Genomic DNA, 16432 nt, shown 5'->3' on the forward strand with positions numbered 1-16432 from the left:
CTAATATGCAACATATTTCTGAAAAGTATGTATCTTAATCCATTTTACACATCTTTACTTTTCCTACCTTAGAAAATAAACATGACCCTGAAGCAGGTATTGCAGTAAGGCATCAGGCAATATAAACATTGTGTATTGGATGATTTTTGTTTCTAAACATTTTGTTATAATTTAAATCATAGGATATCTTTCTTGTAGTGGGTGAAACACTGTCTACATATGATGAAAATACACGAGATTTCATGTTCCCGGGTCCAAACCAGATATCTGGACACCATGATTCAAACCGCCAGGTTACCATGAGGAGGATTTCTGGCCTTCGAGTAAGTGGTTACTCTTTTCTGAATCAATTTTTGATACAGGCTCTTGGTCAAAAACCACCACATACCTATGAAAGATATTGAATTACTAAGGCAAAAAGATAAAAAAAAAAAAGAAAGACTTTCTATATTTTACTAAGAGAGAAAGCGAGAGAGTGCCCATCTGCTGTTGAATGTGCCAGTTGCCTGCAATGCCTAGGTGTGCGTCTATGCCAGAGCTAGAAGCCTGGAATGCAATGTAGGCTTCCCGTGTGGGTGGCAGGAATCCAATAACTTGAGCCATCAGAGTTGCCTCTGATGGTCTGCATTGGCAGGAAGCTGATGTTAGAATCCAGAGCTGGGAATTCAATCCCAGGCACTCCAGTATCAGATGCTAGCACATTAACTGCCAGGGAAAACACATGCTTTGTGAAAATTGGGACTTCTGATAATTGATGGTGGCGTGAAGAATGTGACAGTTCTGCCCTCTGCTCAAAACAAATATGAACTTGAACAAAATTTTCATGAACAACTCTAGCATACTAAAAACTAACTACAAAGACAGGACAAATGAGGAAATGTTTGTGCTTTAACTACTTCTAAAGCTGGCAAAAAATGGTAGGAGTACCCTATTTGTCAGTGAGAATTATGGTTTTGCTAGTGTGGGATGCAAAACACGACAACTTTGCTGCCAGAGGGATCAAAATCAACTTTGAGCAGCAGGACAGATAGTTTGATTTTGCCTGCTCAAGGTGATGGATACAATTTGTAACTGGTGAAATCCCACAGCTTTGCTAAGCCAATTGCAGTTGTAATTGGAGAGGGCATTGCTTCTACCATTCAAAGTTGGCTGGTAGGTCTTGAAAGTAAGAACAATAAAAGGGCTGAGCTAACTGCCCCATATTGTTTGGCTGACTTGAGCATCTGCATGTGTAAGGCAGACACCTTTGGCCCAGCAAAAAGTGAAAGCCAAGGAAGCTGGAGACCTGGCTGCAGCTTTGGGTGCATTCTCTAACTTGCACACACATAGGCAGAGGGTAGAGCATTTACAAGTTCATTGAGTGACCACTCAGCTATGGATATACAGCTGAATCGCAGAGAGGACAGAGCAGAACATAAGGCATGTTATTAATTATATTAAATATAAATGAAATGCTCTAGTCTGTAGTTTATTGCCCTGTGACATTTTTCAAACTTGTTAAGATTCTGTCTAGTCATCTGGACTCTTCAACTATTCTGAACCTATCATGGTGGCAAGTATTCAAACCATATCTGGGATTAACTCCTGCCACTTTTAGGGGACTGAGCAGTAGTCATAGTATAATGGAATTACAGGGTTGTCGGGTAGATTTGTTTAACCTGTGAATGCTTATAGAGAATATAGGGAATCAGCATGAGTGAGATCATGGTAGCTGTGGCTATCCTGGTGGTGGTGGTGATGGGGTGCTGCTGGGGATGATGATGTTTCTCCACTACACAGAGTACTGTGTGAAGATAGAATCCGATGATCTTGTCTTTGAACGTAGCTCTTAGTCCAGTACCTCACGTGGAAGGTATAATTACTGTAGGTTGAACAGCCATAACTTGAAATTGTGAAATCTCAGAAGTTCCAAAACCTGAAACTTTTGGAGTGGTCACATGATGCTACATCTGTAAAGTATGACACATGATCTCAGGTAAATCGGTTACAATCAAGTAGGATACTGAAGGTATATGTAATATTACCTTTAAGTTAATGTGGATAAGCAGCATATGAAATGCTATGAATTCTTTGTCTTGATTAGGGTTCCAACCCTAAGACAACTCTTTGTATATATGCAGATATTCTGAAATCTCAAAAATTCCAAAAAATGTAAAGTGCATCTTATTGTATTTTTTTGGGAATCAAATGCTTGATCTCTAGCATTTTGGACAAGTGATATTCAACTGGTAATGCCACTTGATTGAGTTGAATGAATTAATTGGATCTTATTTTAGATTTTGTATAGGAACTGGCATTTGACATAGGGGAACTAATTCTATGTGTCCTTTTGGTTATTCATGGATCCTTATTTGTTCAAATATTAGATGTTACTCTAATGGTATTTGGTAGTTGTGATTAATATTTATAATCAATTGAATTTAAGTAAAGATTGCTCTTGATGCTATTGGTGAGACTATTTAATCAGTTGAAGACTTGAACAGAAGAATCTGAGATTTTCCAAAGAAGGGGAAATTTTGCCTTAAAACTGTAACTGAAATTATGCCTCAGTTTCTACCCTGCTGGCCTGCCACACAAATATCACACTCAAGATTTCATATCAAGTTTTTCCTACAATTCCGCCTTGCCTGTCTGCCCTCCAGATTTGAATTTGCCACCATCCGTAATAATGTGGCCTGATTCTTTTCTTAAAACAAATTAATATTTATTACAAAGTGGAGGGGTTCACACATCATGTGAGCCTCTGATTAAAATGGGGAGCATAGTGTGTGAACCCCTCCCCAACTGGTAGGAGTTTGCAGGGCGAGAAAGTAAGCGAGATACATGTTGAAGTTTTCTCTCTAGTTTCTGCAGGGAAGAGGGGGAAGCAGGATAAGGGGATGAAAGGATGTCCGCCACTTCTTGCTGTCTGTATAAGCTCACATGTAGACAAAGATGGTCATTTGATGTTGCCTTAGAGACCCCAATGAGAAGAAATACTACCTAAGTAATTAGCTTGAGTAAGACCTGATGAGGGTGTTACTCGATAAGGGTGTTACTTGAGTGGTCTTGATTGGTTTGAGAAGTTGACTTCCTTGCACCAGGGGTGAAAGATTCTAAGGACCGTTGACTGTTGATGTCTATATTAGTGTGCCCACAGAGCTAGGTGTGTGCTGTAAAACCTGGCCCAGTGTGCTGTTCAACCTGTCCTTTCTGTGTTTTGAAGATTCCTGTTGGCTTAGATGATTTGGCATTCTTGTCTTTTGTTTGCCTCTGGGTAAGTTCTCTGTTGCACAGAAATCAGCAGCTGAGGAGGCCCAGTCCTGCAACATGTACTCCAGGGTTGGACTACATATCTGTGGTTTCCCTGAGATTGGTGATTGAGTACAGTGGTCCAGTTGGGAGTTCTCCAAGAAGTGTCACCTGGGAGGTCTTCAGAACTGTTCTCGTGTGCTCTAGCTGGTGTGGGGTTAGGCCTAGCTCACTGGGTGCAGCTAACTGGCCAGTCCACCCATCAGCTCTGACTCTCAGGTAAACCAGTGGGTGCTGTGACCTAACCCAGCCCTGCTCACTCCCATGCCTGATTCTTGTTTTCACTGGTAGGTGCTACAACCTAGCTTAGTCTAGTGCATCTGCAGTCCTACCTATAGTAAATGGGTGTTGCAACCAGGACCGGCCCAGCCTACCTCCTTGGTTCTTGCATGTGCTGGTGGGTGCTACCGCTCAGCCTACCCCTGCCCCCAGTCCGTTTTTTTTTTTTAATATCCTGGTGGGTGCTGTGGTCTAATTCAGCTTTTTCTGCTCCCAGCCCTGACTTTTGTGTGCAGTGTAATGTGCCTTGGTCTGACCCAGAGAGACTCTCTGATTTGCCCCATCCAATCTACTCCATTATATCTTCCCTAGTTATCTGATGGTACAGTAGTCTGGTCTGCAGAAGTCTCCAGAGTTCACCTAACATATGTCATACAAATCCTCAATGTCAGGCCCGGCGCGATGGTGCAGTGGTTGAAGTCCTTGCCTTGCACGCCCGGGATACCATATGGGTGCCGGTTCTAATCCCGGCAGCCCCGTTTCCCTTCCAGCTCCCTGCCTGTGGCCTGGGAAAGCAGTCGAGGACGGCCCAAAGCTTTGGGACCCTGCACCTGCGTGGGAGACCCAGAAGAGGCTTCTGGCTTTAGATTGGCTCAGCTCCAGCCGTTGTGGCCACTTGGGGAGTGAATCATTGGATGGAACATCTTCCTCTCCATCTCTCCTTCTCTCTGTATATCCGCCTTTCCAATAAAAATAAAAGAAATCTTTTTTAAAAAAAAAAAACCCTCAGTGTCTCCCATTTCAATCTGTTCCCAGACCGCCTTCTCCTGGCAGTACACAGCCCCACTGTGGGGTATGTGTGTAAAAGGCATCACAGCAGCCCTGACCCAGCCTAATTCTTTCAAATAAATCCATCTCAATGTCTTTCTCTGTTATAGATATGTATCTATTAGTTCTGATTCTCTGGCATACCCTGACTAATACAACTAATTTTTAAGAGGTTAGTAAAAATAATGGCTAAGACATCAGTTGAACACTTACTATATGAAATCTCTCTGCAACTGTCTTTCAGATAAATGAAAGAGAATGATATACTAGTTTTGAATGATTTTTGACTCTTCAAGTTTATAAGTGAAGTTGAGCAACTTTTGAGTTATTTATTATAGCCCTTGCCTGTTTTCCTGCTCAGTGATGGTATTTTTTCATGTATTTGTTGAACTTTTATTTAGTGGAGCACTAATCCATTCACTATAAGGTAAATTTTAAGTATATAGTATTTCAAAAATAATTAACAGGGGTCGGTATTGTTGCACAGCAAATTAAATCACCTCCTATGCTGGCTTCCTATGTGAGCACTGATTGGAGGTGTGGGTTCTCCACTTCCAGTCTAGCTCTCTGCTAATATACCTAGGAAAGAAGCAGTTGATGGTCTAAGTTATTGGGCCCTTGTCAAACACATGGGAGACCTGGGTGGAGTTCTAGGCTCCTGATTTCAGATTGGCCCAGCCTGGCTGTTGTGGTTATTTGGGGAGCGAACAAGAGGGTAAAAGGTATCTCTGTCTCCCATTCTCTATAACTCTGCATATCAAATAAATAAAATATTTTTTTAAAAATAAATAAATAGCCCATGAAGTAATACATGACTAAATGAAACATTGAAGTCATAAAAAGGAAAAATGAAGAAGGCCACATGATATTTACTTGCTTATTCAATTTTTTGCTAATTTTTGGAATTAAATTTGTATATCGTCAAACACAAAAATGCACATTATGCATGTTAAAAGTATTTTGAGCCCCATGAAAATGTACAAATATGTGACAAAAATAATTGAATTTAACAATATTGGGACTTTTTCATTGTTCTCACTGTGCGATCACTGTGCTGGAAATCAATTATCGGGTTGGAGCATAAACAGCTCTTTGGAAAAGACAGAACTTGGAAGGATTTTGCTGGAGTGTTTGTGGAAGCATGAAGGTTGTTGAAGAGGCTGTCAGATGAACCTTTACAGGAGAGGGGATCTTTGTTAAGTAATGGATGAAGCTTTAACACAGCCACTTGCAGTAATATGGAATGCAGTCAAGATACCCAACAAAATGGTTGGTGTGTCCCAGGAGGCTTTGGTCAGAGTTTAAAGGAACGGTCTGATTTCTTTTTTCACAGTATAATGTGAGCGATACAAACAAAAAGGAAAGCTCTGTTAAACAGAGATTTCTTTAAAAAATTCTTGGCTTTTCCAGTGCAGACTGCAGAAATTAAGAAATTATGTCTGAATGGAAATCAATCCAGGGAATGTTCAGAAAATTATCACTTGTTGGTTAAACTGAAGTGATGGCACATTCTTTTTATTAAAACCTTAAAGAAATCTAACATATTGCCTTAGAAAATCATTTAGTCAAATACTAAGTTTTCTAATGTGCTTAAGGGCATTATCTCTGCGCCTAATAGATGTATGTAACATTTTCAACTGGAGTGAATTCCAGAAAGATTCACACATGAATTAAAGAAATTTTTACCAAACATTCTTGGCAGAAAGACCACCAGGTTTGTCTGGAATCATAAGAGACATTCCAAAATATACAGTTCTTTCCAACTCTAGAGTCTTGACAACACAGTGCATATTCCACACAGTGTACCTCTCATTGCAGAAATTGGTTCACAGGATATAAACAAGGACCTAGAATGCGAAGGCAGGCACGATGGCTAGTTATTTCTGAGCAGAAGTGGCCTAAGCCCCAGTGAACAAACTTCTGACATTTCCCTGGCTGGAATACAGAACTTTCATGCAATTCTTGTTTACCATCCATTTTCCCCATTTTGGGCCATTGCAATTATCCTGGGTACACGTGTTGCACATGTATGTTCATTATGTGTAGAGCAGAGATTTACTTCGTTACCTCAGAGACCTGATTGTGCAGAACCACATCCAGAGAGTTGTACTTAAAGGACAATGCCCGAGGATTCCTGATCTATAACAGGATTTGATTTTGCCAGCCAACAACCTGGATTTCCAGTTGAAATTGTAGAAGAATGGGTCATTCTGTTTTTGGAAGACATGGGATACATGAGAAGAAATTGAGCAATTAGTGATCGGAGTGCACAGAGCGTTTGCTCTCCTCCTTTGGAAAGTAGTCCAACCTTCTGTCTCTGGTATGGACTGTTGCTGAGTAGAATGTGGTGGAAGTGATCATGTTATATTTCCGAGGCAGCATCATTTCTTGTTGCTTGCTCTTGGTTCTCCCACTTTAGGAGAGCTAACTGCAATGTCACGAGGGTATTCAGCAATCTCTCTGTGTTTTCTTGTTAAAACTTGGAAGGTCTCTGGCCAACAGTTGAGTGAATGAGCATTCATGGGAAGCCAATTCCCAAGCCCCAAGATGCCTGTCGCCCTGATGACAGCTTGACGGAATTCTCATGAGGGATCCCAAGCTAGAACATCTCCATCTCTGCCAGATTCATGACCTTTGGGAACCATATGAGGTTATAATTGCTTACTCATGTTTGAAGTGCCCTGTTTTGGAGCAGTGTTGCATAGTAACATAATTAAGAAACATATGTAGCAAATATCATTGAAAACATTTACAGAAACACAATACTTAAGTATTTCTTGGAGCAACTCAGATTTACTTTTTCTGTAACCCGGTTTTTGTTTGTTTGTTTGTTTTTTAATAATTAACACCTTTATTACAAGAAGTAGGACTTATTTGTCTTTTCAGGCCTCGATTTTCTTCAGAACTCCAGCCGCTTGCCCTCTGGTGCATAGCCGTCTGCTCCTGCTTGGCCACACTGGCCTGGCCTCGATGCAGGGCACTCAAGAAGCTTGCTTAACTGGGACTGCTCCTCCAGAAGACTGCTAATGTTGACATTCTTTCATCATACTTCTTCTGAATTTTCTTGGACTGTTTTTAAGATCTCTTCCTTCTCAGGAGTCAGTTTGGCCCCTTCTGGAAGTCAGAGCAGTGCCCCGTGGGACTGGTGGCACTGTTGGTGCTGCTCGCTGTTGCTAAGCACAAAGCTGTTCATCCCCAGGATCTTGGTGCAGACTGGCTCATCGTGTGATGCCTTCTACACAACGGGGATGATCCTTATTTTGCAAGTACATAGCTCTGAGCCATTCTCGATGCTGAGTGTAGCTATACTGTTATGAAAAAAAGGTAGAGGAACTGGTAGAGACTTATGTTTTCAGGAATTGCAAATCCAGAAGCTGTATTTTGACACTATTTGAAATACTGCATTTTGAAAAATTTTAACTAGCAAGAATTATATTTGTGGTGTATAGCATGATATGTAGATATACTTTGAGGAGTGCCGAAGTCAGACTACTGAACAGATTTACTTCTGGAGTATCATTTAAGTATGTCTTAGGTTGTAAAAGGAAGAAGGAGCTGAAATCCATTAGGTATGTTTACATATTTTTGAATGTATCATTGTATCATACTTTTGATTTTTGAAAATTTCTAGGGAAATACTCAGAGACGAAAATTAGTCTTCCAAAAAAAGATAACATAATCACTGTGAGGAGTGACCTGAACAATAAATGGCCCTGAAGTGCCCCGCCATTCTCGACTTGGTTCCATTTGAAATGTCTGCCTCCCCTAGGTCTCGGCTTCTTTAAGATTCGCGTGCGCTTTAGGTTCAAATTTTGTTTTCTGCCAGTCTGCTACAACTTCATAACCTTGTTCCCACCAAACCATTGTAACCTCATGGCACCATACCTGATGGCCCTGTCCATCAACCCCTTGAGGCCCCTCAACCTCGCCCTCATCCATCATTGCACCTACCAATCCCCTGTGACCTCAACAGTCCTGTCCACCAGTCCCTCATGGCCCTGTGATGCCCACTCCTGGCCACAGTAAAGCATGTTCCCGCATGCCTGAGGCCCTCCTTCCTCTTGCTCTCCCCCTCACTTGCTCTTCTTGAATCCCCTTCATGCCACTGTGGCAGGAGACATCTCTCTTCCACTCCCCCTCTCTGTGCCGCTCCTATCCTCAGGACCTTCATTCCTGCTGGAATAAAACCTCCTGCGTGCCTCACTGCGTCTGGTGTTTTAGCTTGGAGTGGCAAACTGAAAAGAGCTAATGCCGAAACGAGCTAACAATCATAACTGGATCATCACAAAAGAAATGATTGCTTGCTAATGTTTATCATCATCACTATGCTGTCATTTTTATTAATTTCATTAACGAAGCAGTTGAATCTTGATACGTGTTTATTACTTTAGGTCATAATCTTTCACTAATGGTCTCTCTTTAAGTGCACAAGTCTAATAGTAATCTCTTTTTTCCCCTTAGGGAATTGCTCCAAAGCTGGAATTTTCTACAACTTCAGTGATTACTGAATGTCTCATAAGTTCAAGGAAGTGCCGCACTCAGGTTAAAATTGTGGTTTTTTTTAAAGCTATTTAATGGTTTGATTTATCTGTTCATATTAATTTATCTGTTCATATCTGTGGTCATTTGTCAAGTTTTATTATTTTATTTTGACTCTTTTATCTCTTTTCACTTTTTCGGGAGAAACCAACCTTTGGTTGAAATCAATTTATATAGGTATTTAACAATTTTATTACCTCTCAATAAATATGGAAATTGAAAGTTCGGTACATATGACAGAGGAAGGCATGATGCTTTTGTTTTTGTTTTACTTCATGGACCTTTGTGTTTTTGATTGTTTGTTTAATTTTTTAAGACGTACTTATTTGAAAGAGAGACAAAGAGGGAGAGGCAGGGAGAGATTTTCAGTTTGCTGAACTGCCTCAAGGGCCACAAGAGCCTGGGCTGGGCTAGGCTGAAGTTAGGATACAGGACAACAGGGGTTTGTGTACTTGGGCTGTCGTCGACTGCCCTCCCAGGCGCATTGGCAGGTCGCTGGATAGGAATCAGAACATCTGCGCATGGAATCAGCACTCCAATATGGAATGCTGATGTTGCAAGCAGCGGCTTAAGCTGTTCCCCAAACCAGTCCTGACCTTGTTTTTAATGGAAGAGATCAGGCTGCTGTAAAGATGCTGGGGTCAAGAAGTGTCACAGAGGTCCTATCCTATAGGAATGGAAGTCACAGAAATTTCCAGGTTATAGCAAAATATTCAGTGTTACCAGAGCTGCTCAGATTGGGATGTTATTGTTTATTCAGTATGTTTTCTTGAGCGTTTCCAGTTCCTTGCAGGACCGTGGCTCAGTTTGACAGCCGTGCCAGGGCTAGCAGATCGAGGGAAGACTGAGCTTACAAACCTTCTATGTCTGTAAATAACTGCTTATGGGGAGGCTGAGATTACTGGGTCTAATATTCCATTCGGTACTAATTTCTTACTGAGTTACCAGAATGGTCTGGTTACCTTATCCTCAGACTGTCTGATAACCTGTGTGCGCACATCACTCAGGAAAAGTTGTATTGAAGTATGGTAATAATGACCGTCTGTGAGGAGGAATCCAGTACTAGAAACCTCAGAGGACTCAGAGCTGGACTGAGCCTGTCACGGAAGGCATAATAGTGTTAATTTACCACATTATCAACTTTTGGATAAATTTGCTGAGGATGGTAACTGTAATGAGCTAAGAAAGGCAAATTACAGAATTACTGAAGGGACCATTCTTATTTTAGCAGACGTTCCGTATTTCAGAGTAGTTATTTGCCTTTTAAACGCAAGCTGAAGCACAGCATGAGACCTAGCAGCCTATGCTCGCCAAGCCTGACTTCTTCTTGAGGTTTGCATTGTATACATTTATGAATTGTTAGAAATCTTTTGCCTGAATAGGAGACAGTTTTTATCTACATGTTGGAGAATGCCTTTTTAATGGGTTGGGCATTTGTTTCTTTTACTTTTGTCTGAAGTGTAGTATACACACAGACAGTGCATGCAGTCTAAGTATGAAGCTCAGTGGAAGAAACTTTTCCTAATGTAAAGCCTTCATCTATAAGTTAAACCTAGGAACTAACATTTTCAGTTTCAAACTTTTGATAACACTTTTTAAAATCCTCGGCTTGGATTATTATTTAGCTATAGAAAGACTATTCATTTTTAACTCAGAATTCTAAATGGTAACACACTTTGATTTTAAGTTGATAATTCAATTTTTTTAAAAAATAAAGTTAGTTTAAATTTTTAAAAAGATTTATTTATTTTGTATTGGAAAGTCATCTAGATGTACAGAGAGGAGGAGAGACAAAAGGGAAGATTGTCTGCTGATTCACTGCCCAAGTTGCTGCAACGGCCAGAGCTGAGCCAGTCCAAAGCCAGGAGCTAAGAGCTTCTTCTGGGTCTTCCACATGAGTTCGGGGTCCCAAGACTTTGAGCCATCCTTGACTGCTTTCCCAGGCTACAAGCAGGGACCTGGATGGGAAGTGGTGCTGCCAAGATACGAGTGGGGCAATGAGGACTTTAGCCACTAGGCTACTGCACCAGGCCCCAATTAAAATTTTAATGACTGGAAAGTACTATTTTCAGTTTTGTAAAAAAAGGAGTAAAATAAACTTTCAGTTTTTACAATGAATCTCACAGTTATTTAGATTTGCTGATGATTATTGTATTCCTTAATTCTTATATTTTCAGATTGGATGTTTTATCATTTATTTGGAAGGGCTTGGCAATTAAGCATGCCATAAGTTTTTGGAATAAAACTCTTTCTCTACTCATTTATTCATTTTACTTAGAAGTGCATTTATTATTAAATACCTGAATATTAGCAGTAACTTCATTAGTGTGTGTACTGCTCTGCTATTCCATGTGGTTTTTGCTGTATGATAGACTTCACTGCCCTCAGCGGCTTCAAACCGCTGGTGTTTCTCAAAGTTCTTTTGGTCTGATTTTGATCAGCTGGAAAGGGCTGGGTGATCTAGAATAGTTTCACTCGTATGTCTGGCAGCTGGCAAACTTTTTGGCCAGTGGTAGACTTCCACATTTTTATTTGATGAGTTTTTTTTTAAAATGTTCAAGCAGGGCAGTGACCATAAGACATCCATCATCTAGCAGGCTGATCATTTTGGTTCATTCACATGAATGCAGAATGCTTTCAGTAGTAGAAAAGGTCAAGCCCTTTCCAGAATTCTCCATATAGCATAGATGCTATTGTCCTTTTGACCAAAAGGACATATCAGAGTCACAGTGTCACAGTGGGAGAAACCACTGTGTGTGTGTGTGTGTGTGTGTATTCAGAGAGGAAAATTATGGCAACTGTTTTAAATTAGTGTAACAAGGCCACTGGTTTAATTTTTACCAGGCATGGGCGAAGTGTATTTAGGACTGGATAGAGCAGGCATGCATTTCTAGTAAATACTGTATAGCTTGTAACTTCTGGTAATATAAAGCATTTCAAAACTTTACAAAGATGGATTCGTTATTTAATGTTTGGCGTCACCTGAACTGAGTGTGTAAGAAAGCATTCTACAGGATTGTTGATGATCATCACTTCAGCTGGGTGTGTAAGTAAGAGATGCTAAAGCATGTAACAGATTGGAAGAAAGAAGCTTAGGGACTGAGGGTGGTAGGAGATTCAGTGAGTGAAAGGAGGAGGTTGCGGATAGGAGGCTTTGACCTATGGGATTTTTGTACTAAAGGATGTGGTCTGTGTAGGGAGGGAACCCAAGATTCAGTAGATAGGGACAAAGCTGAGAAATAGAAACTCTGATTTCAAGGTTTTACAAATATTTATTTTTTGGGGGGATGCTTTAATAAACATCAAAAATCCTTGCTATAATACTAAAATTCATTGCTGCATTAGAGTCAATGTGATGCCATGGAGTTGAATGGAATGAGATAAAGTAGAAAAGTTATAACTTACGTGAAGTCATTGAAGAGTGTGGAAGAAGTTCCAGAGGCATATTAAGAACATTGAGAATTATAGGAGAAAGACAGAATTACTTCTGGTCTATATAAAAATCATAGACTTATTTTTCAACATAGAAATATATGTATTTAATACACTGAGAGAGATTGATCTTTCTGCTGTTTCACTTCCCAAATGGCTGAAATATTTTCGGCCAGAGTTGAGCCCATCCAAAGCTAACACCCAGAAGATCCTTCTGGGTCTCCCCATGGGTGCAGGGTCCCAAGGACTTGAGCAATCTTTTGCTGCTTTTCCAGGCTATAAGCAGGGAGCTGGATCAGGAGTGGAACAGTCAGGGTAAGAAATGGCACCCATCAGGATGCCAGCACCACAGGTAGAGGACCAGCTGGTTACGCCACCACTCCAGTCCCTGAAAAATAGGTTTTCTTTCTCTGAATATCTACTTTGAAAAAATTTGAGGCTTTTTCACTTTTTGCATTTACATTTTATTTACTTAGATATTGCTAACAAATAATGAGGGGAGTTAAGAAAGTAAGGGAGTCAATAGAATTTCTGGTTTATAAAAGTGGTTAAAGTGAGAAAGCCATTCGGAGATTCTCATCCATCTGTGTTCTCTAATTGAGAGCTTGTTAGAATCTTAGAAAATGGTTTAACAGAAATTTCCATTTATCATCTATGAAGGCAAATCTTAGTTGATTAAAATGCTATTCTAATAATATTACAAAGTCAAAAAAGTCACATTTGTTTTATAACATCAATAATTTTGCAGTGCTAACTGATTTTTACAAAAAGATGAAGTATCAGTTATTAAATTTATGATGTATTTCATGTTTTTACTTTTATATGAATATGTAACACGAATTAAGGTCACATGATTACCTGTCATTTAGTTATATAAAGTTATAGCTTTGAAGGATGTTTGAAATTCTATTCACTTTGTACAATACAAATAGTATGTTCAAAATTTCATGTTGTTTATATGTAATTGTAATAGAAGGAAGCTTATTTTTATTTCCCTATAAATATTTTGTGGTCAGCTACAAATTTGAGACTGTTACTAAACGTGGCCCTTAAATTATAATGAACCAATTCTTATATTAAATTTTTACTGTAAAGAAAAATAAATGTGTAACTTTGCTTCTTGATAATTTTAAATTATTAAATATTGGACTTTAATTTTCATAAAGCCCTAGTTAGACTTAAGAAAGAAGTTTAATATAATATACATATTAACATATGAAGAATTAGCTAGAACATGGATTTGCTTTTCTCTTGAGCCAGCACAAATAGGAAGGACTGTTCCAGTTGGCTTGAATAGATTTTACGTATGTTAGATCATTTTTAAAAGTTTTTTTTTCCCCCCTGGGGCCAGTGTGTGGCATAACAGGCTAATCTACCTGCTAGGGCTGGCATCCTATATGGGTGCTGTTTTTTTTCCCAGCTTCTTCACTCTCCGTAATTCAGCTCCCTGCCATGGCCTGGGAAGGCAACTGAGGATGACTCAGGCCTTGTGAACCTGCACCCACCCAAGAGACCCAAAAGAAGCTCCTGGATCCCAGCTAACAATCAGCACAGCTCTGGTCGTTGCATCCATCTAGGGAGTGAACCAACAAATGGACGATCCTTCTCTCTCTCTCTGTTTTTCTCTGTAACTCTGACTTCATAAGTAAAATAAATCATCTTTTTTAAAAGTTTTTTTCCTATTTTTAGGATTTTAAAAAATGAAGTGTGGCCAAGTTAACTTTTATTTTTTATGTTTAGGATAAATTTATTTACCATTCGGCTCCAGTTGAAAAGTCACATGGCAGACTGCAAAGCAGAACATCAAGATCACAAAAGAAAAAATCCAAGTCACCTGAGAGAAATAAATATTGCGTAAATGCAAAAAACTACGAGCAGCCAACAATTTCTTCAAAATCACACTCTCCATCTCCTTACACAAAAAGACGCATGTGTGAGCTGTCTGAAGACACCAGGCGGCGGCTGGCACATTTAAACCTGGGACCCTATGAGTTCAAAAAAGAAACAGACAAGCCTCCATTTGTGATTAGACATGTATGTGCTATCTTAAGAATTTGAAAAGGACAAAATCCACTGAAATGTTATTCTGAATTGCGTTTCAACTTTTGGCTTAAATTAGCAATTTCCTTTCTTGAACTGTTAGCCTAATAATCTAAAGATGAAAACCTAACTTCAGATATCCAGCTGCATTGTGAAAGTTATGTTAAATCTTTTAAGCATCCTTTCCTTCTTAAATTGTGAACAATGCCATAAGTCTACCAACTGGACTTGGTTATAACTGACATTAGTGCTAAAATGGCAGAGTATTTTAAAAGGGAACCAGTGTTCTTTAAGAAAAGGAAAACCCTCAGCCTTTCAAAAAACAGTTTAATGGAAGCTAAATTGCCTTTGAAATTATGTCTTTTAGGTAGGTAAGCTTAGTGCAATGGATCTTTGAAGCAAATCTATTTGATGGGTATAGGAAGTGAGTAGTTAGCTTCAGGGTAGCATAGTTCTGATCTTTCTATTGCAGTAGCCTGATCTGATGTTTAAGTTTAGAGCCTTTTGTTCATATGGTAGCAAAATAGATTGGCTAAATTTGAGTCTGTTTATCAGATCATGTAATAAAAAACTAAGTCAGGATCTTCATCATTTCATTAAATATTATACTATTTCTTTTTTACCTTAAAAGTAATTCTTTACCAAAAGCTTTCAAACTAATACAAATTACTAAGATACTTTAAAAAATGATTGTATTCACACATATACAGATAATGACTTAATATCAACTCTCAAGACCAGAGGCAACTGTTTGGCATATTATAAAAATAATATTAACTCAAAAGTTTGCAATTTATTTTTGCCTAAATTGTAAAATGTGTTCATCTGACTTGTAAATATGCCCTTTTGATTTCTTAATATTTTCAATATATACAATCTGAGAAAAAATTAAAAAAAAATTATTAAAGTTTTTTTTTGAAAGTTGAATTTACAGAGAGAAGGACAGAGAGAAAGATTTTGCTGGTTCACTCCCCAGATGACCACAGTGGACGCAGTTGAGCCGATCTGAAGCAGGAGCTTCTTCTGGGTCTCCCACACAGGTGCAGGGTCCCAAGGCTTTAGGACATCCTCGACTGCTCTCCCAGGCCACAAGCAGGGAGCTAAAGGGAAGTAGAATAGCGTGATGAGAAACCAGTGCTCATTTGGGATCTCAGCCACTAGGCCCAGGAAAGTTCAAATTTTCTTTATGATCCTTTTGCAAAGCAGTTTGTATCTCTTCCAAGCAGCATTTCAGTGCATTGTAATTTTTTTATACAGATTAATTAATTTGAAAAAAATTACAGGGAAAAACATACGGGGTGGGGGTGCAGAGAAAGAGAGACTATGAGAATCTGTTTCCTACTGGTTCATTCCCCAAATACCCGTAACAGCTGAGGCTTGATTAGGCTGAAGATAGGATTCTAGAACTCGCCAGGAGCCTCATGTGTATAGCAGGAAGCTGATTGCTTGGACCGTAATCTGCTGCGTTCCAGGACACATTAGCGGGGATCTGGATTGAAGCCTAGGTCCAGTCCTCAAGTCTGGCACTCCAATTACAGCATGCATTCATGCCAAGTGCTGGCTTAACCTGACGTGTCACAACATCTACTCTCATCTTTATATTTTTTTTATATGAATCCTATATTCTTTTAACTTAAAGTGTTTTTTTTAAATTAAAATACATAGTGTAATATTTTTAATGGTAGTATTTTATTGGTCTTATTGTGGTATTTTTCTTATTTTTGTAGAATTTGATTATAAATTCTATTCACATCTTTTTGTTGTTATTCGAGGGCTAATCCAGATAATGTCTTTAATTAGATGCTCAATGGTAATTTTGTGTCTGCCCACAATTACAAATTAAATTGAAAAGAAAGTACATAGTATATTCTAAAAGAGGATTAGCATTTTAATTAAAATGCCCATATACAAAGATAAACAACTATTATGGAAGTTAGCCACATAAAAATTATATGCAATATTTATTGTTCTTAAAATGTTTGTATTATTATTACTTTCCATGTCAGTTTTCATAAAGAAATCATTATATTGCTTAATATAAACCTTAAAGGGTCTTAAGTGGCTTTCCATTCAGATTTCAGTA

The 16432-nt window shown here is 39.0% G+C and overlaps 1 protein-coding gene across 2 annotated transcripts in view; it reads left to right on the plus strand.

Moving 5' to 3' along the window:
- Nucleotides 1-16432, plus strand: part of SPATA6 (spermatogenesis associated 6) — a 106581-nt gene that overhangs the window by 36487 nt on the left and 53662 nt on the right. For both annotated transcript variants that reach the window (XM_040978680.1, XM_040978681.1), the window contains 3 exons: nt 199-323; nt 8800-8880; nt 14050-14343. In XM_040978680.1, coding sequence (XP_040834614.1) covers nt 199-323; nt 8800-8880; nt 14050-14343 — 500 coding nt within the window. The remainder of the gene's footprint in view (nt 1-198; nt 324-8799; nt 8881-14049; nt 14344-16432) is intronic.

This window comes from Ochotona curzoniae, unplaced genomic scaffold (assembly GCF_017591425.1).
Source record: "Ochotona curzoniae isolate NIBS_2020 unplaced genomic scaffold, NIBS_Ocur_1.0 contig_291, whole genome shotgun sequence".
In the NCBI taxonomy this organism is placed as follows: domain Eukaryota; kingdom Metazoa; phylum Chordata; class Mammalia; order Lagomorpha; family Ochotonidae; genus Ochotona; species Ochotona curzoniae.